At 40.7% G+C, this 22,940-nt stretch overlaps 1 protein-coding gene and 1 long non-coding RNA gene across 2 annotated transcripts; one reads left to right on the top strand and one right to left on the bottom strand.

The window, feature by feature from the left end:
• Positions 1-108: 108 nt before the first annotated feature.
• LOC135593525 (uncharacterized) lies at positions 109-16,048 on the bottom strand. The gene is made up of 4 exons (XR_010479674.1): positions 15,666-16,048; positions 14,498-15,097; positions 11,423-11,466; positions 109-313 (listed from the first exon to the last, which is right to left on the bottom strand). It is a non-coding gene; the product is annotated as an uncharacterized LOC135593525 (long non-coding RNA).
• A 393-nt stretch (positions 16,049-16,441) lies between these two features.
• Positions 16,442-17,636, top strand: LOC135593523 (uncharacterized). Its single transcript, XM_065083634.1, has one exon. It carries the CDS (start codon positions 16,556-16,558, stop codon positions 17,426-17,428), a length of 873 nt encoding a protein of 290 aa, XP_064939706.1. The 5' UTR covers positions 16,442-16,555; the 3' UTR covers positions 17,429-17,636.
• Positions 17,637-22,940: the final 5,304 nt, after the last annotated feature.

The following is a 22,940-nucleotide window of genomic DNA, read 5'->3' as shown; positions in this document are numbered from 1 at the left end:
AATTCCAGCTTAACGGTCCAAATATATATATATATATATATATATATATATATATATATATATAGGAAAAAAAAAAGACTACAACGTTTTAATAATATGCCTCACGAATAAGGAGAAGCCGTAGGGTGGGGGGGTTTCAATTTCTCAATTTTCACAATGTATATAGACTTACGATCAAAAGTTGATCTATCATCGTGATTATCGTCCATCTCTCAGATTGCTAGCATAAAAGTTGATCAGCCGCACTACTTGCATCAGAATGATGTCATCGACCCACAACAGTAGTAGTAATGCGCAGCCATATCAGCATTACCTGTTTCGTACAAAAAATCATCTGTCAAGTTCTCCTCCACTGCAGTTGGCAAAGCGTGCAAAGTAAATAAAAAAAAAACAGAACACGATTGTGCTGAGGTTTTAACTAAATTAAAAGTTGACGATGGTATCTTAAAAAAAAAAAGTATCTTCAAAAAAGATCTAATGAAACGTAAACATGCTGGCCCTAAATGAAAAACAGTAGTTTCATATAAAGCTACCAGGCTAAAGATGATTACTTGCTAAAGCACCAAAGAAAAAGTAGAGATTTAAGATAACATTAGAATTCTTGTGAAGAATACGAGGGAAAAGAGAAAGAACTTTCCCGAACCACTTATTTTGAAAAAGTAATAAGCCCAAAGTTTATAGGTTCATGAGGAAGATAAAAAGGACAGCAAACAAAAAGATGAATATAGGTACAGGACTTGATGATATCAAATAAATGCCTACAAGGAGTAAAAATAGATTAACGTGGCCAACTCAACTAATGAGAAGAAGGAACACTACTGCTCCTGCAGCACCAATGTCAAGTTTACTGATCTCCCTGAAGTCCAGAACCATCTCTCCAACAACCTCACTATCCTCTTTTACTCAGACTGAAATTTCTTGACACTCCTAATTGGATTGGGAAAGCGAAAAGTCCTAATCCTCATGGCTTTAACACGTTCAATTTTATTACGAGATGTAATTTAAAAAAAATCATATCTTTGATGCATGTAATGCTTTTCACAGGATTGATTTCATCCCTCCGAGTTGGGGAAGATCCTTCCTAGTCTTTTATCTCTAACATTTTCTCCCTTTCCAAAATTACAAACTTAAAGACTAATCGCTTGAGACTCAAACCTTCCCTTGACAAAATAATTAATCAGAACCAATCTGTCTTCACCCAAGGTCGCAACATCTATGACAGCATCATCATCGTTAACGAACTTATCTATTGAATGTATAGGTCCAAGAGGAAAACCCCTTTGATCCTCCTAAAAAAAATATCAACCTAAAGGAAGCCATCCTCTCTACCTTAAGCTATATGAACTTCCCCCCCTAGGTTTGTTAATTGTAAGGTTCAGGGTTAAGAAGAACCTCCACTCCCAAGTCGGTAAGTCGATCCTATTAATGCTGTAATTAATGCCATCCCCATTCACTACTATAAACTCTCACATTGTTATTAATGCAAAACAATTCACATCTTATGTTTGGGGACGATATCATTCTTGCTGTTACAACTAGTGACAAAACCTGTAGAAACCTTCTCAATGCCCTTTGACTCATATTCTGCATTCTTTAACCTCCTCAAGGTCAACACAACAAAATCACTTATCTATTTCCACAAGTCTACTTCCTTCCAAACCAGACATAAAATATATAACCTCTTCAACATGAAAGAGGGGACCTGGCATATGAAGTACTTGGGTACTTTCATAATCTCCTTATCTTTCCAAGACAAACTGATTAACAAGGTTGTTTATAAGGTTTAGGGTTGAAAGAGGAACCTCCACTCCCAAGTGGGTAAGTCGGTCCTTATTAATATAGTTGTTAATGCCATACATGGCGCAGAGGGGGATGAGGAACAACTGATTCTGATTATCTTGTCACTGTTCCTTCGGCTTCTACTATATGCTTGAATGCAATGCTTCTTTCACCACCTCTACTGAAGTTGCAGGTCTAGGCTTCATCCTCAAAGATAGGGATGGAAGAATCCTCTTGGCTGCCAAATCTTACTCCCTTGCCCAAAGTGTTCTGCAAGCTTATAAAGCCAACTCAATTGACAATTTTGTCAGTTGTAAAGCTCACTCAAAAAAAAAAAATCACTTCTATTACAAGAGAGAGAGAGAGAGAGAGAGAGAGAGAGAGAGAGAGAGAGAGAGAGAGAGAGAGAGATCTATATATTCTGCCACAGTGAAATTCTTCTATTAATCGGAGGCTAAATTACCATATTAAATCTGAAAGCATGTTGCCTTTCTAGATTTCAATTTTAGTTGCAAGATACTGTTTCACCCCATAAAGTTCCTAACAACAGTATCAAGAGCCAGATTGTTGGTTTCACTTTTCCCATTTTCAATTTTAGTTGCAAGATACTATTTCACACTATGAAGTCCCCAACAATGGTATCAAGAGCCTAGTCGTGGGGTTAGGGTTCCTTGAACAGTGGGAGGTATATGAGTGAGAAGCAGATTAAGACAGACAGTAACAACAAGGAGATTTGGGATACCAAGAAAAAGTTAGACGAGGTCAAGTCACTATGCAACAAAATAATTTTAATAAAATGCTCCACACTCTTCAAGTGTTAGAATCCACGACAGTGGGATCATATCAAAACTCTATTTTATTCTCTCACCTTACAATGATGAATCATAAAATAGAGGATATTGAATGTTTTGAGTAACTAAATATCCAAGGACGTGTAGCAAGCATCTCAGATGATGGTGAAGTATTAAACAAGAGCTCTATAGTTTTGGAAGGCAGATAACAGTTTGTTAATATCTAGCTAGTGAATACAACAGCACCTATCACATGACCTTCAGAAGAAACTGGATATAACAATAAGAACCTATCTTAAGAGGATGTATATTTTTGGATAATTATGCCTTCGGAATTGCTAGTATTGACACCATCAAGATAAACATAATTCACACTATTCAAGGGGTCCTACATGTGACAGGTAAGAGGGAAACCCATTTACTCCTGGGACAATTAGATGAGTTTGGCTGTAGCATCCATGCTAGACAAGGAATCATGAAGTTTGTCAGAGGTGCACTTGTTGTGAAGGCAGAAAAGATCGTTATAGATCTAGATATGATTTTGGGAGAAAGGTTCAAGATATAGATACATTTGTTGCATCAACAAATGTATATGATATGGCATCACAAATCAGGTCATATGTCAGAACAAGGAAGCTCAAACATGAAGCTTCTTACTGATCTTAAATTGGTAACCTTAACCTTTTCGTATGCATTATATTACAAGTAAGCATCCGTTGGTGATGGTTTTGGTCGTCAGCCCAAGGTAGTGATATTGACCCGACCTAGTCTACTTTCCGAATGTGTCGTGATTGAAAGCCAGACGCTCCCTAGGAATATCAAATGTAGTCTCATCCCCTTGGTGGCAAACTCCTCCCAAGCTCCTCTCAAGCTAAAAGATCTTGCAAATCTATGCCGAGCACATGCTCCGCAAATCCCTTACGATGCTTAAGTCAACAAAAGCTCAAGAAAGTGAGTTTAATTGAGTGAGTTTGGAATGTCTACATACCTAAAGAGGTCCTCTCTTTATAGACCCCAAGCTAAGAATGCCCAGGACATTAGTGGAGAATATTTCATGGTGCCACATCATTGTCTCACTCATTGGTCATGCTTAGATTATACTACATCACCTAATTGATTGGGCATATATGGCCGATCTATCACGAACGGTCGTCGCGCGCCCGCAACAACTCTGTTCAACGAACCGTTCGTCATTTGTGTTTATATGTACAGCTGCATGGCAGCATGTTTTGGCTTGGTTTTATGCCCTTTTGCTTGTAAAAATGTAAGTTCAAATAAGTTACAACGCTACAATGCGACCGCTCACTGAACTGAGCAAAACAGCTAAAAACAGCTCTGTTTTCGCGAGCCACGGGCTGTTTTCTGCAGCCCGCTGCCGCTCGCGAAACGTCAGCCATCTCAGCACCCTGGAACCACCCGGGTGGCACCATGGGGGATGGGGCTTCGGTATAGTGTTGGACGTTGAACAATCTTTCGCAAGTTCGCACGTTACCTTGACGGGAACTTCTTGTCGCGCCCGGCACCCGATGAGCAGCTGTTTGTGGACTTGCAGCTGTTCGTTCAACCTTCTAAAGTCCTTGTTTTCCTCCTCTCCCTCTTTTCTCTTGTGCATGCAAGGTGCTCGCTGAATTGCTTGTAAAGCTTCCCCTTTTCGCAAGACGTCGGGATTTGTCTGTCACTCGTTCTTCGAACTAATCAACTTTCTCTTTTACAGGTCCTTCGGGACCTGTGAGAGGTTGCAAGTGGGCTGATCTTTGCGGATGCATATCGCAAGGGCGAGGCGCGACTTAGGCAACACAAGCTAAGTTCGCGTCTTTACCGCAAGGGTGCCTCACGACTTAGGCAATGCCAGCTAAGTCTGTGATATTGTGGTATCAGAGCGGGCAAGCAATTAGAGCAAGCAGCGAAGGAACTTCGTATTTTCGCCATGGCAAAGCATCGTGGCGAATCAAGCAAGACGGGGCAAGCCGGACCCTTGCCCCAAGCAGTCGCAGGTGGGCTGTAAGTGCATACTCGCTCTCATGTCGTTGGAGTCACTCAAGTGGAGCACGATAGCAAACATGATGAACGAGAAGTTGGTTACTCTCCGCAAGCGGAGGAGGCGCAATCTGGAGCGCCAACCGGGAAGAAGAGCCGTAAGGAGAGACTCACAGCGGCGGAAACCCACTTGGATGTTCTTGAAGCAAGCTTAGAGGAACTCTACCGCCAACGAAGGCTTGTTGGGGTAGAGAGCTCGCAAGAAGAAGCGGAGTCCCGGATCGACAAGGTTGAGGCCCTAGTCGACCGATTGTCAGATGACACTAAAGACTCCGTGCAACACTTGCAGGAAGTCGTGGCGGAACTCACTTCCACGGTGACCATGTTCACGAGGGCCTTGAATGCGGGAGGAAGCAACACCCGCGTTGCACCGGCACAAAACTTGAGAGCACCCGAGCTGCATTGTTATGGAGGTGCCCGAGATGCCAAAGCTTGAGAATTTCTTGTTTGACATGAAACAAAACTTTCGAGCTACAAGGCCTGATTATAAAGAAACCAAAGTTTCTATAGCAACCATGTATCTGAACGGAGAAGCAAAACTTTGGTGGCGAACCTGTTGGGAGGAGATCCAACAAGGTCGGTGTCGAGTTGACACATGGGAGGACTTGAAGCGGGAGTTGAGAACTCAGTTCCTACCGGAGAACACAAAGTTCGTCGCAAGAAGGAAGTTGAGACAACTCCACCAAAATACTTCTATTCGAGACTACATAAAGCAATTTTCTGCACTAATACTGGACATACAAGACATGCCCGAGAAGGATAAACTATTCAGCTTCCTCGATGATTTGAAGCCATGGGCTCAACAAGAACTACATCGAAGGAATGTCGCCGATGTGATCGGAGCAATTGATGCCGCAGAAAGGCTCACCGACTTTGTTTCCTCTGAAGCCCGGAGAAAATGAAAACAATCTTCAGGCAATCGCCCTCCAAAATATTCTCAAGGGAAGGAGCTCGGGGGCAAACAAAGGAAGAAGAGTTCCCACAAAGGGCCAAGCCCGAAAGGCAAGGCCCCGAAACCTGGCAGATGCTTCTTGTGCGGAGAGACGCACATGGTAAGAGAGTGCCCACAAAAATAAGCACTCAATGCTTTAACAGCTTCCATCCATCCCCCGCGATCGGACAAGGGCAAGGCTGTCGCTCTTAATTCGAGTAGTTTTGAATCCAACAGCGACAATGAGGAGTCGCAAGGACCCCGGATGGGAGCAATGCGTTTCTTGAACACCATGCGGGGTCAAGTGGGGGAGAACACGAAGACAAGGCTACAAAAAGCAGGAAGTGGCGAGCTAATGTACGTAGACATAAAGCTCAATGGCTAAACGACCCATGCAATGGTGGACACGGGTGCTACCCACAACTTTATTGTCGATCGAGAAGCAAAACGACTTGGGCTGATCTTGGAGAAGAGCCCGAGTCGAATGAAGGCGGTGAACTTGGAGGCCAAGCGAATCTCCGAGTTGGCTAAGGGAGTTCCTATCAAGATCGGAACATAGAGCGGGAGCACAAACATGATGGCGGTGCCACTAGACGACTTCCAAGTGATTCTTGGAATGGAATTCGTGTACGCGACGAAGTTGGTGCCAATGCCATTCCTAAACTCCCTATGTATGATGGGAGGTGACGACCCCTGTGTGGTTCCCGTCTCTCAGAAAGGAACCAGGGAACCCCAATATATATCGGCATTACAACTGAAGAAAGGGGTACGAAAAGGTGAACTAACATTCATGGCTGCTATGAAGCTAGTGCCACTAGATGAGAAGGTCATTCATGAACCTGCTGTGGTGGCAAATGTCCTGAAGGAGTTCATGGATGTTATGCCACTCGAGTTGCCGAAGACTTTGTCGCCACGCAGAGGTGTGGATCACCACATCGAGCTGGAGCCAGGAGTGAAGCCTCCAGCGAGACTACCCTACCGCATGCCCCCTCCAGAGTTGGCAGAGCTCAGAAAGCAGTTAGGTGAACTGCTAAGCGGTGGTCTCATCCGCAGTTCTAAAGCACCATTCGGAGCTCTAATTCTCTTCCAGAAGAAACAAGATGGAAGTCTCAGACTATGCATCGATTACCGAGCCCTCAATAAAGTGACGGTGAAGAACAAGTATCCCATCCCGCTCATCGCGGACTTATTCGACCAATTAGACAAAGCCAAGTATTTCTCAAAACTCGACCTTCGGTCGAGGTATTGACAGGTGCGCATTGCTGAAGGCGACGAAGCGAAGACTACCTGTGTGACCAGGTATGGAGCCTTTGAGTTCTTGGTGATGCCTTTCGGCTTAACCAATGCTCCGGCCACGTTCAGCACTCTCATGAACCAGCTATTCAAAGAGTATTTGGATAAGTTCGTGGTTGTCTACTTGGACGATATCGTCGTCTACAGTCAAACGCTCGAGGAGCATGTTAAGCACCTTCGAACAATTTTCAAGGTTCTTATGTTTCTACACTTTGTTCGTGAAAAGGGAGAAATGCTACATTGCTCAAACGGAGATCTTATTCTTGGGGCATCGAATCGGTGATGGCTCCATTCGGATGGACAAATCGAAGGTGGAGGCGGTTGCGGAATGGCAAACCCCAAAGAAGGTGCCAGAGTTGAGATCCTTCCTTGGTTTCGTCAACTACTATCGACGCTTCATAACGGGGTATTCGAAGCGTGCAACTCCACTGATGGAGTTGCTGAAGGAGTAGCCTTGGAGGTGGTCTGATAAATGTGAAATTGCATTCCAAGATCTGAAGGCTGCTGTGTTGGAAGAACCAGTGCTTAAATTGCTAGACTATGGGGAGCCCTTCGAAGTCCATACAGATGCTTCAGACTTCGCTATTGGGGGAGTACTCATGCAAGAGGGTCATCCGGTGGCCTACGAGAGCCATAAACTCAACGAGACCGAGCGACGGTATCCGATGCACAAAAAGGAAATGACAACGATGATCCACTGTTTACGAGTTTAGCGAAACTACCTTCTTGGATCGCGATTTGTGTTAAGGACAGACAACATCGCTTTGAGCTATTTCCAAACACAGAAGAAACTCTCCCCAAAGCAAGCACGATGGCATGACTTCCTAGCTGAGTTTGATATAGCAATGGAGTACAAGCCCGGAAAGGCAAATGTCGTGGTCGATGCATTGAGTCGGATTGTGGAGCGTGTGAATGTCGTACAATTGGAGGGTAGAGGCCAAGAGTCAATTGCACTCCAACTTCCTTTCCAAGATCAGGGATGGTCTATACAGTGATCCCCAGGCAGTAACCCTGATGCAGCTCATTAAAGAAGGCAAGGCACGATGGTTTTGGGTCCAGGAGGGACTCGTTTACACCTAAGGAAATAGGGTTTATGTTCCTCGAGTGGACAATCTGAGGCGTAAACTCTTAAGAGAGTGTCACGATTCCCTTTGGGCGAGACACCCAGGCATTCACAGAACCTTGGCTCTCGTGAAGAGGGCCTTCTACTGGCCGAAGATGGGGACTGATGTGGAGGAATATGTTCGAACGTGCCTCACTTGCCAACAAGACAAGGTGGAGCAGTGAAAGTCGATGGGACTGTTGGAGCCATTGCCTGTACCATAAAGGTCGTGGGAGAGCATTTCCTTCGATTTCATATCAAGCTTGCCAATAGTAGGGAGACTCGGATCGATACTCGTGATGGCCGATCGATTTTCAAAGTATGCAACTTTCATTGCTGCTGATGATGGAGGCGGCCAAGCTGATGATGAAGGATGTGGTGAAGTATTAGGGAGTCCCGTATAATATCATCAGTGATCGAGACGCTCGATCCTTGGGACGATTCTGGACCGAGCTATTTAAATTGTTGGGGTCGAAGTTATACTTTTCCACAAGCCTCCAACCCTAGATGGATGGCCAAACTGAAAGGATAAACTCGCTCTTAGAGCAATATCTTCGGCACGACGTGAGTGCCAACCAACGAGATTGGGTGAAGTTGTTGGACATTGCCTAATTCTCCTACAACTTGTAGCGGAACTCTGTATCCAACAAGAGCCCCTTCGAGATCATTACAGGGTAACAACCGTCAACTTCTCATACCATGGTAATCGAGTATACTGGGAGTAGTTCATCTGCCTACCACTTTGTAAAGGAGTGGCATCGAAATGCAGATATTGCCCGAGCTTACTTAAAGAAGGTGGCAAAAAGAATGAAGAAATGGGCAAACTTGGGCAGGCGACTACAAGAGTTCAAGATCGACGATTTGGTGTTGGTCAAGCTCCAACCAGCATCACTCCAATTCTTTAGGAACAAAGTACATAAAGGATTGGTGCGCAAGTATGAAGGGTGGGCAACATCTCCAACAAGTTGCAGCTGCCGGCGTGATTCAAAATTCACAATGTTCTTCACGCCAGCAACTTGAAAGCCTACCACTCGGATCCGCAAGATGCTTCCCGAAGTGTTCCAACTTGACTACCCCCCATCAGAGCCTCCTACGAGAAGCGAGTTGAAACCATTTTAGCGGACCGCAAGATAAAGCTACCCACTGGAGCTGAGCAGACCGAGTACTTGGTGAAGTGGCGAAGGCTTCCCCGAACTGAAGCCAGTTAGGAGCCCGAAGACGCCCTACGACATGAAGCAATCATCAACAACTACCAACAAGCGTCGACGAGGGCGTCAACAATTTGAGTGGGGGAGAATGTCACGAACGATCGTCGTGCGCCCGCAACAACTCTGTTCAACAAACCATTTGTCATTTGTGTTTACATGTACAGCTGCATGACAGCATGTTTTGGCTTGGTTTTATGCTCGTTTGCTTGTAAAAATGTAAGTTCGAACAAGTTGCAGAGCTACAGTGCGATCGCTCACTGAACCGAGCAAAACAACCCAAAACAGCTCCGTTTTCGCGTGACACGGGCTGTTTTCTATAGCCCGCTGTCGTACGCAAAACGTCGGCCATCTCAGCACCCTGGAACTACCCGGGTGGCACCATGGGGGATAGGGCTTTGGCATAGTGTCGGGCGTTGAACAATCTTTCGCAAGTTCGCACGTTACCTTGATGGGAACTTGTTATCGCACCCGGCACCCGGTGAGTAGCTGTTTGTGGACTTGCAACTGTTCGTTCAACCTTCTAAAGTCCTTGTTTTCCTCCTCTCCCTCTTTTCTCTTGTGCACGCAAGGTGCTCACCGAATTGCTTGTAAAGCTTCCCCTTTTCACAAGACGTCGGGACTTGTCCGTCGCTCGTTCTTTGAACTAATCAACTTTCTCTTTTACAGGTCCTTCGAGACCTACGAGAGGTTGCAAGTGGGCTAATCTTTGCGGACGTATATCGCAAAGGCGAGGTGCGACTTAAGCAACGCAAGCTAAGTTAGCGTCTTTGCCGCAAGGGTGCCTCACAACTTAGGCAATTCCAGCTAAGTCCGTGACAGATCGGAGTATTAGTTGGGGATTCACAACCTAGGACATTTGTGGGAAATATTTCCTTTTGGACATTATAATGACTAAGCATGTTTATGAAGGGACACAGCATTGCCTAGTTGACTAGGCACACTCATGTGGCACCACATCATTGCCTAGACAGACAAACATAATCAACTCAGCTATACGTGTCAGGCCTCGGTTGGCTATCCATGATTTAACTAGGTTCCATATGTCAAGTTCTAATTGACTATTAAATCTAACTATATCAACAACATAAATTAGAGTTTGACAAATATACCACTAGAAGTAAATACATTTTAGCATTGGAGATAACTAGTTCCATCATGAAGAGGCGCAGAAAACTTTATGTTTCGCAGAGCGGATGAATAGGACTCTAGTATTAAGGACTGAGGTAATGTTAAAAACTACAAGTCTAGCCAAGTCATTTTGGTTAGAAGTAGTCCAGACGGTATGTTTTATCAATAAGATACCTATAATTACACCAAAACTGAAGACTAGACCTCCTAAACATAGACAGTAGTTCACTCAAACCTTCATAATATAATGACATGATGGAAAGGTAACCTTGACCAAAATGCATCACCTATCGTACGATATCTCATCAGAGATTCTATGGTTCATGAACTCCATAACTCTCACTCTATATCAATTAATAATTTTGAATTTTGCAAATATCACTTCAGCATAATTTATCTGATCATTGAACATCTTAAGAAGTTAATAACAATAAGTGAAAATATTTCTTGTTAGTAGGAACAAGAGTAATCTAGAATATACATACAAGAATTCTAATAAAGCTTATAATTAAAAAATACATCGCAATTAAGAGACCATAAGCATATCCCTAAAACCAATGAGATGTCGCTGTTTCAAAATCTAAAAAAGGTTAGTCAGGAAAATCTTAAATTGCACCTAGATAGACATACAATAACAATACCTATGGTTTAGGAGCAATATTGCCACTGGTATTTTGAGATGTTAGATCAAGAAACAAGTTTTTGAAATCTGTTGCAAACCAACCTCGTATTTTTGTTTACCCTAAGATGGCTGTCGCAACAGCTCTATATGGCCACGTGACTTCTATAAAAGAGAACCATTAACCTTAAGAAAAAGCAGAGTAAGATTGTTCATGAGGTGATATTTAGCTTGTAGACATTTAAGTTTACCACTAGCCTACAGAAATTAGTTATGATCTTCAAAAAAACTGCATCACCATGACAAGCTTGTTGATCATACACATTATGCTCAATTTTGTACTTACTAGTGCAAAAATGTACTTTTTAACAGCAGACAGGCCATATCTCATAATAATTTATATATGTAATTTTAGTGAGTTGACATAAGTGAGTCCAATAAGGCATATCATCTTAACACAAAAGTACAATTGCAGGAGATAAAAACTTGAGGAAACAAATGATAGCATTGATCTCAAAAATCCAGTATTTGTACCTTTATTTCATGAAGTGTGAGCTTTCTTGATTGTGTTAGAGAACCTATCAACATATATAACACAGGAAACATGTTAATATAAAATCTTTCATTCAAAGTATGTTATGTAAAGCATAAAAAATGACTAAATCACACAAACAAAGCTACAATATAAGAAAGGCTTCTAGGACAAAAGAAAATATGCCCACCAGCATCTCTCTAGTAATAGTTCCAAGGGTGGTAATTTGTCATGTAATTTGGAAGCAATCATAGTTGGAAATAGTCAAAGAAAAATATGATCTCAGTGTATATGCAATGACTACAAACTGCTCCTTGAAGCAGGCCTTTCCTTTCAATTAATCCAATAATATCTGATAGAGTAACAGACACAAACAACCATTTATAATAAAGATGAATTAGATAAAAAGGCAAAATCCAATCCTGTACTTTTCTAAGCATTTATCTCAACATTTCTTAGCAAATAATTCAAAGCCCTACAATGAAAAATGTAATCACAAAAATAAGTAGAAATTGGATAAAGAAAATGTTCATGACCACTAATGTAGAGAAAATACATCAAACATGGAATTTGGAAGTTCTCACAATTCTGTTCCCCACAAGCTAAGTAACCAAAATAACTTCATTTATACTTTTTCCTATAAGCATATGAAATTGTATTAAAGTTGTTTTGTACTTAATCAATTTAAAAAACTATATCTGTCTGACAATACTCGCATAAAGGTGCAACGGTAAGCCATGCAGAAAATAACAATGTACAACATGGCCTTGAGCAAAGCTTGGGCATGTGTTGTATACTCCTAAGTTAGATTTGATTTGCATCATCAACTTGAATATACAAGGATGATTATGACTAAGCATGTATATTGATGAGCCAACTCATCATACTCTGCCACAAAATTTCATACTTTGCAAACCTAATTTAAATCAATGATTTTCCAACTCAATGTTTTATTTTTTGTTATCTTTCTCATATGTGTCTTCACAGTCAACCTCACAAAAAGTGATTTCATACAAACACTCTAGTGATGCTCATCAATGCTCAAAAGTGGATGCCTTCTTTCCTTACTCTTTCCCAACTCGCTCTTGTTTACCTTTATGGTGACTATCTCTCCCACAATTTGGAAAATGGCTTTGATTTGTCTAAAACTGATTTAGTTTGAAACCTAGAAACTTGTTTAGTCATCCTCAACTTGATATCAGTTCTAATTGTTGCTAACTAAGTTTTGTTGATGAATCAACTTGGATCCAACCTTGCACAATGGATGCATTTGTTTAGTTTCTTGTGTCTAATTATAGTTTGGCCCTATTGGTCAAAGTAGTACCCCGTATAACATAAAGGAGCAATTACAAAGTGTGCAGTTTGTCCATATATTCTGAAAGTAGGCATGTTAATGCTGTACATACAAAGAGTTGCCTCAATTCTATTTGTACCTTGCCACTATGGGTAACCGACCCATTAACTTATAGACTTGAACCATCTACACAAAATTCTTCAGCTCGAGTTAATATTAATAGCACACCATATAGCCCAACAAACCAATTCAATTCTCTTGCAATGCCCAATGTGAAATTAAACTATATATCACAATCTCACCCACTTAAGATTCGTTATATCAAATCTTAATTCGTTGCTCAAAATCACGCATTAGTATGGTGCACACGAGGTCTAACTTGGTAGGTGCTCCATGTTGTGGCGTGCCTTCACCGAAAATATTAATCCATTCTGAGACTATTTTGCACGACCTCACCAATAGAACTGAACTATTAACTTGATCTTCATAAGTCCAACCAACTGATCAAACTCAAAATGCTTAAACCCAAGATAATGACAGTAGAATTATCTAGATCTATAAATTAATTCAATTATTTTATGACAACTAGTGTGGAACTAAAGTGGAGTACCATAAATCCTCTCGAGGGAAGCACACTACACATGTCTATCTATTCCTTAAACAGTAACCATGAAAATTTTGCACAGCACCTAATAATTGCACATAATGATGTTAAAAAATTGATAATAACTAAAAGTAAAGTGCCATACACTGGACATAATGATATTAATAAGTTGGTAATGATTAAAGAAAAGCACCATGCACAGCACATAATGATATTAAAAAGTTGATAATAACTAAAAGTAAGGTACCATGCACATACAGCACCCAACCATTACAATAACCTTGCTCTTTATTTCCTACCACAAAGAGAGAAAATGTGTATATCCTGAAAGATGAAATAATCCGATAAAGCCACTTGTATTTCCTACCACAAGATGAAAAGAATTATGTATAACCTAAAGATTAAAGAGCTTTGGCATACACTACTGTTAAGTCATGTTATTACTTTCGGTAGTTCCTAGTTGACCTCATCTGATACCTAGGTTTGTGTACTGTTGGTCCACCTTCAGAACAAAGATACATCCTGCAACAAGATATGTTCGTTCCTCTATGAACTCTAACAATTAGTTATGTCCAAAAGAGGAACCTTGCATGATCAGTTCTTCTTTCATTAAAAGAATAGATAAGCAAAAAACGGAAACGATGAGAAGAAACTAGATATGGAAGAGAATGCAAAGACCCAAACAGGGAAGAAAATGATTACAAAAGAAGATAAACTAAAAGCAAATAGAATAATTTGGTATGGTCTTGATTGAAGATTTACGAAACAATATTTGGTCAGTTTAGGTGCATATTTACAAAAATCGTACAGGGAACTTAGTATGAAAATAGGAATTTCATGGGTTCACATATAAAATACGTAATTCAAGAACGTCGAAGCTTTATATATCGAGAATGCAGGAAAACTCTGCAAGGAGGTAAACAGGACAAGCTTGGGCCCATGGTCATACAATGAAACCTTCGAATCGACATCAACTTGGGATTCTTGAACAAAGATTGAGTCTTTTGGTCAAGCTTGTTCAAACTAAACCCATCCCCCAGTTTTAAAGAATCATGCATTAGCCTCAAGAACCAAGAAACCCTAATGCACTCAGACTCACTAACCATGATTTGGCGATCTTTAGCATTATGATCCAAAAACCAACGAATCCTATTTCATGCAAACGAGAAATGGACACACCTGGCGTAGATCCTGATGATCTACACAGCGCTGCGCCACTACCGTGGCACGAGGCTCCCCTTGTCCTTCCCTCCGAAGATAGGCCAACTGTGGCGACGTGCTCCGCCACAATCGCCAGCGCCAAGAGCACCAGCCGAGCGGCGGCAATCGGCAGGCATAGGGACGTCTTTGCGCCAACCTTTGAACCCACAGGCGGCGGGCGTATGGTACCCGAAGGATCATCAGCGGCAGCGCCAGTGGCGCTCCGGCATAGTGGAAGTCATTAAGGTCGAGTGAGAGGAGGGAACGGCGAGATCGCCGTCTACATCAGCCAAGGGGAGGGCGAAAGCCACCGAAAAGAAGAATGGGCGGTTGAGAAAGCGGAAAAAGAAAGCGAGCCCCATGAAAGTACCTCTCTTCGGCGAGCCACAACCGTTCGTTTGGGGGCCCACGACCGAGAGACACTCTCGCTTCCCTGCCCCGCTCATTACAGGTGAGGTCGCTTTGACAGAATAGAACGGTGTGAGGCCATCTAGAATGTCATGACGTCATCCCATTCGGACGGTTCTGATCGATCAAAAAGCAAGGAGGAAGTCTTTCGTCGCCCGATCATGGGACTATCTGCGTGGAGATTCGTAAAAGACATCAGCGCAGTGACTTCAAAATCATGTTACTGCAACCTGCGTTGACCCTCCTGATTCCTGAAGAACGGTGCAATAATCCTATCTTCAAACATAGAGAAGGGAATGCCCAGACCCAAACAGATTAAAATATTATTACAAAAGAAGCTAAAAACAATATAATTTGATATGATCTCAGTGTCAATTTTTTGTCACTCTAGGCGTAATTTCACACATAACAGACACGATTCAAGACAGCCCAATCTCTTATGTACCGAGAGAAGGCAGTGAAACTTTGCAAAAGGGAGACAAGATAAGCTTGGGATTCTTGACCAAAGCTTGGGCCTGTTGATCAAACTAAAGCCATTAGCTTCTGGAACCAAAAGATAAGCTTGGGATTCTTGACCAAAGCTTGGGCCTGTTGATCAAACTAACGCCATTAGCTTCTGGAACCAAAAGACCAGTATCAAGAACCATGAAACCCTAATGCACTCGACTTCCGGTGACCATTAGCATCACGACCCAAAAACCAAGGAATCCTGTTTCACGCAAACGAAAAGAGGACGCACCGGGCGCAGATCCTGATGATCCGCACGACGCTCGATCGCCACCGTGTCACGGGGTTCTTCTCGTCCTTCCCCCGGTACAGAGCCCAACCGTGGCGACTTGCTCTACCACGATGGCAAGCGCTAAGGGCACCAGCCGAGCGGCAGGCAGACAACCATCTTTACGCCACCGTTTAAGCCCAGAGATGGAGGGCGTCCGGTACCGGAAGATATACACGAGGGTCATCCGCGATGCTCCGGCGATAGAGCGGGTCATCGAGGTCGAGGGACAGGAGGGGACGGTGAGATGACCGTCGGTGTCCGCCATGCGAGGAGGAGGGCCATCTGAACAAGAGGGGTGGAGAAAGGGGGGGGAAAACGGCATTCGAGCCCATGAACCGGCCAATAAAACACGTCTGGAGCTCCTGCCATTGGGGCGAGGGAGTCCGCTCCACATAAAAGCAGCGCCGGGTCCACAAAACCAGCGAGAGCTGTTCCCTGTGTTGCTTTGACGGAAGAGTGTGGTCCCCGGTGAGCGGTATGACGTCATCTATTTACATGATTCGGGCGGTTCTGATCAAAAAGCAAGCATGGAGTCTATCCTCGCCCGATCTGGGACTTGCTGCTTGGTGATTCGTACTAAAAGTCATCGGGTCAGTGACTTCAAAACTGACATGTTGATAATATTAAGGAATATAATATTTTAGATTAAATTGCATGACATCAAGATTCAGACTGTCATTAAATTTGGGCCATGAAAGGTTGATTTGGTCCAAATCCTGGAAGGCCGGCCCGGGATTGGAGGATTTCCAGCCTTAGAAAATCCACTAAATCGGGCGGCGGTCCTCGGCTGACCACCGTGAGCCACAACTGATGCAGTTTAGGAGTAACGCGCCGGTAGCCGCCGCCGCCTGATGCGCCCACTACCTTCTCTCGTCACCGCTGGTTTCACCGCCGCCCTCCTCTCCGCCTTCCCCTTCCCCTCTCCTCCTAATCTCCTCTTCTTCGCCGCCGCAGCGTCTTTCTCCGTCGTCTGCTTGTTCAGGCCACCCTTATCTACTTTCGCCCCTGTCTCCCGCCGCCATCGGGGCCCCTACCACGCGGTGACGATGAGACGCGCTGACTCCCCCCCGCCGTCCCTCTCCTTTTCCTCGCCGGAGTCGCTCAATGATTGGATCCGACCCCGCCTCCCCTCCGACGCTTTGGCCTCGTGGGGCGCCTCCCCCGGCACCAAATCTCTTCATAATCTCTGGCTCGAGATCTTCCACGGCGAGGCCTCGCTCCTTCTCCTCCCCCACTCCCAGGATGAGACAAGAGGCGGCGAAGATGGCTCCTCTACCCTTCTCCGCGTTGTCAACGTGGCTGCCGTGAGGATCCGCAACTCTCGCGGCGCCGTCCTTGTTGAATCGCACCAACTCCTCTCCGACGGCACTATACGCCACCGCTACCGGCCCCTCTCGGAGAAGATGATGCCCGGGGAACCCGTGGAGGCGGCGGTCGCCCGTGCAGTGCGTGAGGAATTGGGGAAGGATGTCGTGAAGATTGTGCCGGGGTCATACAATATGAGGGTTGAGGAGAGGACTTCCGCCTCGTACCCAGGCCTTCCGGCACGATACGTCTTGCATTCTGTTGATGCCGAGGTGGAGGGACTGCCGGAGGAGGGCGAATTCTCGACTGAAGAGAACGGGGAAGGCATTGAGGCAATGGAGAAGGCAATTTTTGTTAGGAGACATTTCTGGAAATGGGTAACTGATGACGATGGCAGCATCGAGCGAGCATGGGGATGATTAGGGCATACAAAGGTGAAATTTTGTCTTAGATGTGCAAATGCTTATCTGTTTAATACTTATTGACCAGTTATTGACTATAGAAATCTGTTTTAGTTTTGGCAAAGATCTGTTGGTAAAGAGAGGCTATGTGATAGATATCAATGACATCTATATCAATGGTTTGATATATGGTATGAATGGCACTGAGTTAGAGAATATTTATTCATCTATTGTAGATCTCATTGGAAGTATCTTCTGTGCTGCATCCACGAAGCTGCATTTGTACAGCAGTGGATGAATTTCCATTAGACATGTTAGAATGCACTATCTGTGAATGGTGGTTTGATTTTAGAAATCGAAATGTGGTGTTATCTTGTGGTTGGTTGATGTTGCAGGCACATAGTTCTTATTATATTCTAGCACTTAGAAAGTGTTAGCTAATTCAGCGTTCGAAGTTTTTTTTATAGTTCGGCACTTCATGAGAACAATTTTTTGTGCTTGCATTAATATCAAGCAGCTGTCCTCAACATCAGCCTTGAATTAAGCATGCAACAGAGGCTACTGGAACTGATGGCAACGATATTCTTTCTAGTGGATCTATTCTAGCATTCAAGTCTTATTTTATACGTTTGCCTTATGCTTTTTTTTTTTTCTAATCCTCACTGCTATTACTCTCTCTCCTTTTTTTCCCCCTAAGACAATAATCATTTTTTCAAGTATTTTTCTGTTCTGCATATGGATGTTCTGCAGATGTTAGGTTTTTTTTGTTACTTGAATGGGCTAATGCAAAACTTCTTTGTTGCAGAGTTTAGGTGTGGGAAGATAGCAGGAAGATCTTGAGTAACATAGAACAATTAGTGTAATCACCTTTCCATGACAAAACTTAAGGATGATTTTATGAATCTCTGAAATGATAGATAAGTGTAATTTTCATATTAATTATTTTTTTTTTATGGAAGATTCATGGAGGATTATATGAGACCAATTTTGAAAAATTTTAAGGCCATAGCAATCTGTTTTTTTGGTTAGATTGCTGGGATCATTCTTAAAGGCTTGACGATGGTAGCTGAAGTTCAGGAAATCTTTGATAATCTGAGAGGTGATTCGAGGGTGTTTATCCTTAAAGAAACTTGAATTTTTAACGAGAGTGGAAAGTAGATATTGGATTTCTTAGACTGAAAATGGAATCACATAATGTGTTGAGCCAATTCGTCAAAAGTGTTATCGTGTTTGAATTGCTCCAGATTGTTACACTAGCTGTTGCTTTTGTTTTCCCCATCAAACCATGCAGTCATGTTGCATCTTCTTCTGATTCTTTCTTCTGGGAGATTGATGGTTTTGTAGATGACTTTGCTGAGGAATTATTTATCCATTGTGAGCTTGCACCTGTATGCAAGTGAAAATTCAGTAAACAAGATGGAGAAATAAAAGGCTTTAATTGGTATGACTGACCATTTGGAGAACAAGAAAACCAGAATATCTGATTAGAGGTGTAATTTGAGTCAGAATAGTACCTTAAGTTAGAAAATTGAATATTTAGTCATAGGCCTGTAGCAAGGATCAACGCAGTCCCACATATATCACAATATATACTGATACGTTCTTAACATCAGGGGTTTAACATGCTATGTTTAGATAGAAATGAGATAGTGTTAACTTATCACGATCTATACTGATTTGTTCTTAACAGCCAGCGTTTAGCATGCTATCTTTTGATGGAAATGAAATGGTGTCAACTCATGAGGCAAGATAGAATTTTCTCTTAGTTATGTACCTGCTGAATATCTTAGTTCTCAAAATACTATGTTTACTGCTTTTCTATGGATGCAGTGACCTCAGACTGTGTTCATGTACATATTATAACTCTCCATGTATAAAGCTTGTTAATTCTCCAGTACCTACCTCATCATTTCGTTTTCTGATATTCTCTGTATGTAGAGGAGCTTGTATTGCTTATAGGGAGGTCACCAATGTCTCAGCATCATTGTTTCCATGTCTGGTTTTAGAAATGGATTGTTCGATTTTATGAACGTTCTCTGTTGTTGTTGGAAGTTAGCACTCCCTGTGTTCAAATGTTTATTTGCAGTCTTCTACTTGCTTTTCCAACACCCATTATCAGGATCGAGTTGCTTTTATGCTCCTGTACGATGCAATTATGTGCATAATATTCTGACCAATATTGGTGGAACCATATGCTACTGATGTGATACAGTTATCATAAAACCAGTTGATTTTTTTTGTCCCTACATGTTTCATATGCTTATATTTATTTATTGACTATATCCTCCACCACAGATTCACTGTTAGTAAATATTTATTTTCTCTTGAGTACGTTTGTTGCAATTGTTTTCTAGAATTTAGTATGTTATTGAAGTTTTGGAATGTATTACAAAAAAATTATGTAAGAGAATATATGTTGACATGTGATGCAAGTTGAGTCCAAGTGGATAAAGAAAATGAATGTTTAATGGATATATATATATATATATATATATATATATATATATATATATATATTAGAGCTGCTTATTTGATTAAGTTTCTTATACATACTGAATAAGTACTGGTTCCTACTGCCACATCTTTTCATATAAAAGTTCAATCATCACTGTAATTCTTGAGCTGTTCACATTTCTCAATACCTTTTACTTCTGCAAGCAGTAATAATTTTTTGATACAATTCTTGAGTGTCTCATTTGATATAGTAATTTTTTTATTTTAAAAATAAAAACTACGTATTAACTTCAATATTTTCCAACAAACTTTATTGTGACAGGATTTTGTTCACTAAATCTAGCATTAGCCAAAGCAATTTGGTGGTGATGCTTTTCTATCCAATCGCTAACTTTGCCATACCTAAGCATTTGGTGTTAGTAAACTTGGCTTACATTAAAAGCTCAAAAACTGCATAGCCATATTTTGGTTCATTAGACATGTTAGTTTGTAATTGTCCTATGAGTCCATGTGAATATGTGATGTATACTATATAACCTATGGGATACTTATCTCTACTATAAAATTAAGCATCTACGAAATCATGGTGGCTTTCATGTTTCATCAAATATATTTATGAGACACCCCAAATTAGATCAATCTCATTATCGATAATGTTCAAAGCTTTCCATAAAAAAAAAGGTGGGGGTTATATCATAATGTTATATTAGTAGGTTTATAATATTCTTTTCCCGAGGTGTTATAGATTGATCTTAAAGTCCGCAGATAATATCTCATGAATCATTTGCCAGGTCTTAATATCTATCTCTCTAATAAGATATCATAATATTATCATATTAGTATCCTTATAATTGAAATTACTAAGTGAAAAGTGTAAGTAATAAAATTATATTAAATGCGAAAACAATGTTAGAATTGAAATCAAATAAAATTAGATTTAGTTTTATAATGTGTACCTTTTAATGTCATCTGAAAAAGAGATTTATGTTTTGATCTGTAAGGACCGTCTTTAGATCCAAGATCATGGTCAATATGCAAAAGAACTAGATCCTTCACATCTCTTTCTATCCTTTCACAGGACCAGTTAGGAAAAAGAGTTGAGAGAGAGACTGTAATCCATCAACTGATCCTGTCTATTTATAGACGAGAACAGACGATATAAGTAATTAGGAGAGTTCCTTCCAACAAGATTATCTTATAAGGAATCATACTTTAAATTGATTTCTTTTCTATTGATCAATATATGTCATCATCCAATTAGTTATATTATAAATATCTTATCCAATTATAAAGGGTCACAAAATCTAATATTCTCTCACTTAACCTATTAATTGATAAGATATAAAGAAATATTTAAAATCAAAATAAATAAAAAAATTAATTTAAAAATAATTTTACCTAATTGGATTCCAAAGAATTTTAAAAAAATATTTTATACATGGTCATGAATTTTAAAACAAGCCAATAAGTCTAATAAATATAATAATACTATATTAAGTCCAACTATTAATGCGAGTCATAGCAGTTGTATATCATCAAAATCATACTCCCTTATATGTACAACAACATTGTTAGTCTTTCTTAATATAGTCCATAATGACCCTTGTAATTTGTCTTGTCAAGATAATCCTATTATTGCATTCAACTATAATATGCATAAACATAAATGTAAATAGGATAATACAGAAAAATAACTTTAGTTAAGCAAGAAAAATATCAATAATAGTATCTATCTAAACATGCATCACCATATCTTTTATGACTTGTTCATAAGCCTCATAATATGTTCTTTAAATATTTTATATTGTAAAGCTTTTGTCAATGGATCAACAATCATCATAGAGGTGCTCAGATTGTCAATTGACATTTGTTGTTTCTGGACTCTTTCTCTAACCACTATGTACTTTATCTCGATGTGCTCAGAACCACTAGAGTACTTATCATTCTTAGAGAAGAAAACTGGCTTAAAAGCATGCCACAAATTCAACTTCCATTATTAATGATATAATAAGCGATTGATTTACATTTTTTTAAAAAATTACATCACTAGCTAATATGAATACAAATCCTGAAGTGGACTTCCTACTTTGAGGTAATTTATAAAATCAGCATCTGAATATCCTATCACTTCAAACTGATCTGATCTCTTGTATATGAGCATATAATCTTTCATCTCCTACAGATATCTCATTACTTTTTTTATAGCTTTCCAATATTTCATTCATAAATTGCTTTGGTATCTTCTTAACATTGCAACTGTAAAACTAATATCTAGTCTTGTACATGTTTGAGCATATAATAGACTTCCAACTACGCACCCATAGGGAATATTCTTCATTTGATTCTTTTCTAAGTCATTTTTTGAGCATTTGTTTTGACTGAATTTTTCACCTCTAGTAATAGGTATATCATTAGCTGAGCAAAGCTGCACAATAAATCTCTTTAAGATATAAGTAATATATCATTTTTAAGACAATCCTAATAATCCTTTATATATATCCTTGAATATCTCAATGCTAATAACATAGGTTGCCTCATTCATATCAACTATTTTAAAGTTCTTGTTGAGAAATTTCTTGGTTTCGTGTAATAAACCAAGATCACTATTGGCAAGTAAAATATCATCCACATATAAGACTAATATAATAAACTTGCTCCCACTTACCTTCATATATATGTATTGATCAAAAGTGTTTTCCTTAAATCCAAAGGAAGTAATGGTATTATGAAACTTTATATACCATTGTCTAGAAGCTTGTTTAAGGCTATAAATGGATTTCTTAAGTTTACAAGCCTAACTTTCTTTTTCCTTTTCTATGAATCCTTCAGGTTGTTCCATATAGATTTCCTCATCTAGATCCCTATTCAGAATGAGCTACTAATGTCATGACGATTCTCAACAAGTCCTTTCTAGAAACTAGAGAAAAAGTCTCATTATAGTCGATGCCTTCTTTCTTAGAAAAATCTTTGGCCACAAGTTTGGCTTTATATCGTTCGATATTACCCATTGAGTCATGTTTTATCTTAAAGACTCACTTACATCTGACTTTTTTATAATTATTGGGCAATTCAATGA

The sequence above is a fragment of the Musa acuminata genome, chromosome BXJ1-9, assembly GCF_036884655.1.
Source record: "Musa acuminata AAA Group cultivar baxijiao chromosome BXJ1-9, Cavendish_Baxijiao_AAA, whole genome shotgun sequence".
Lineage (NCBI taxonomy): Eukaryota > Viridiplantae > Streptophyta > Magnoliopsida > Zingiberales > Musaceae > Musa > Musa acuminata.
The sequence above is the reverse complement of the archived record's forward strand: the minus strand, read 5'-3'. Positions and strand labels throughout refer to the sequence as shown.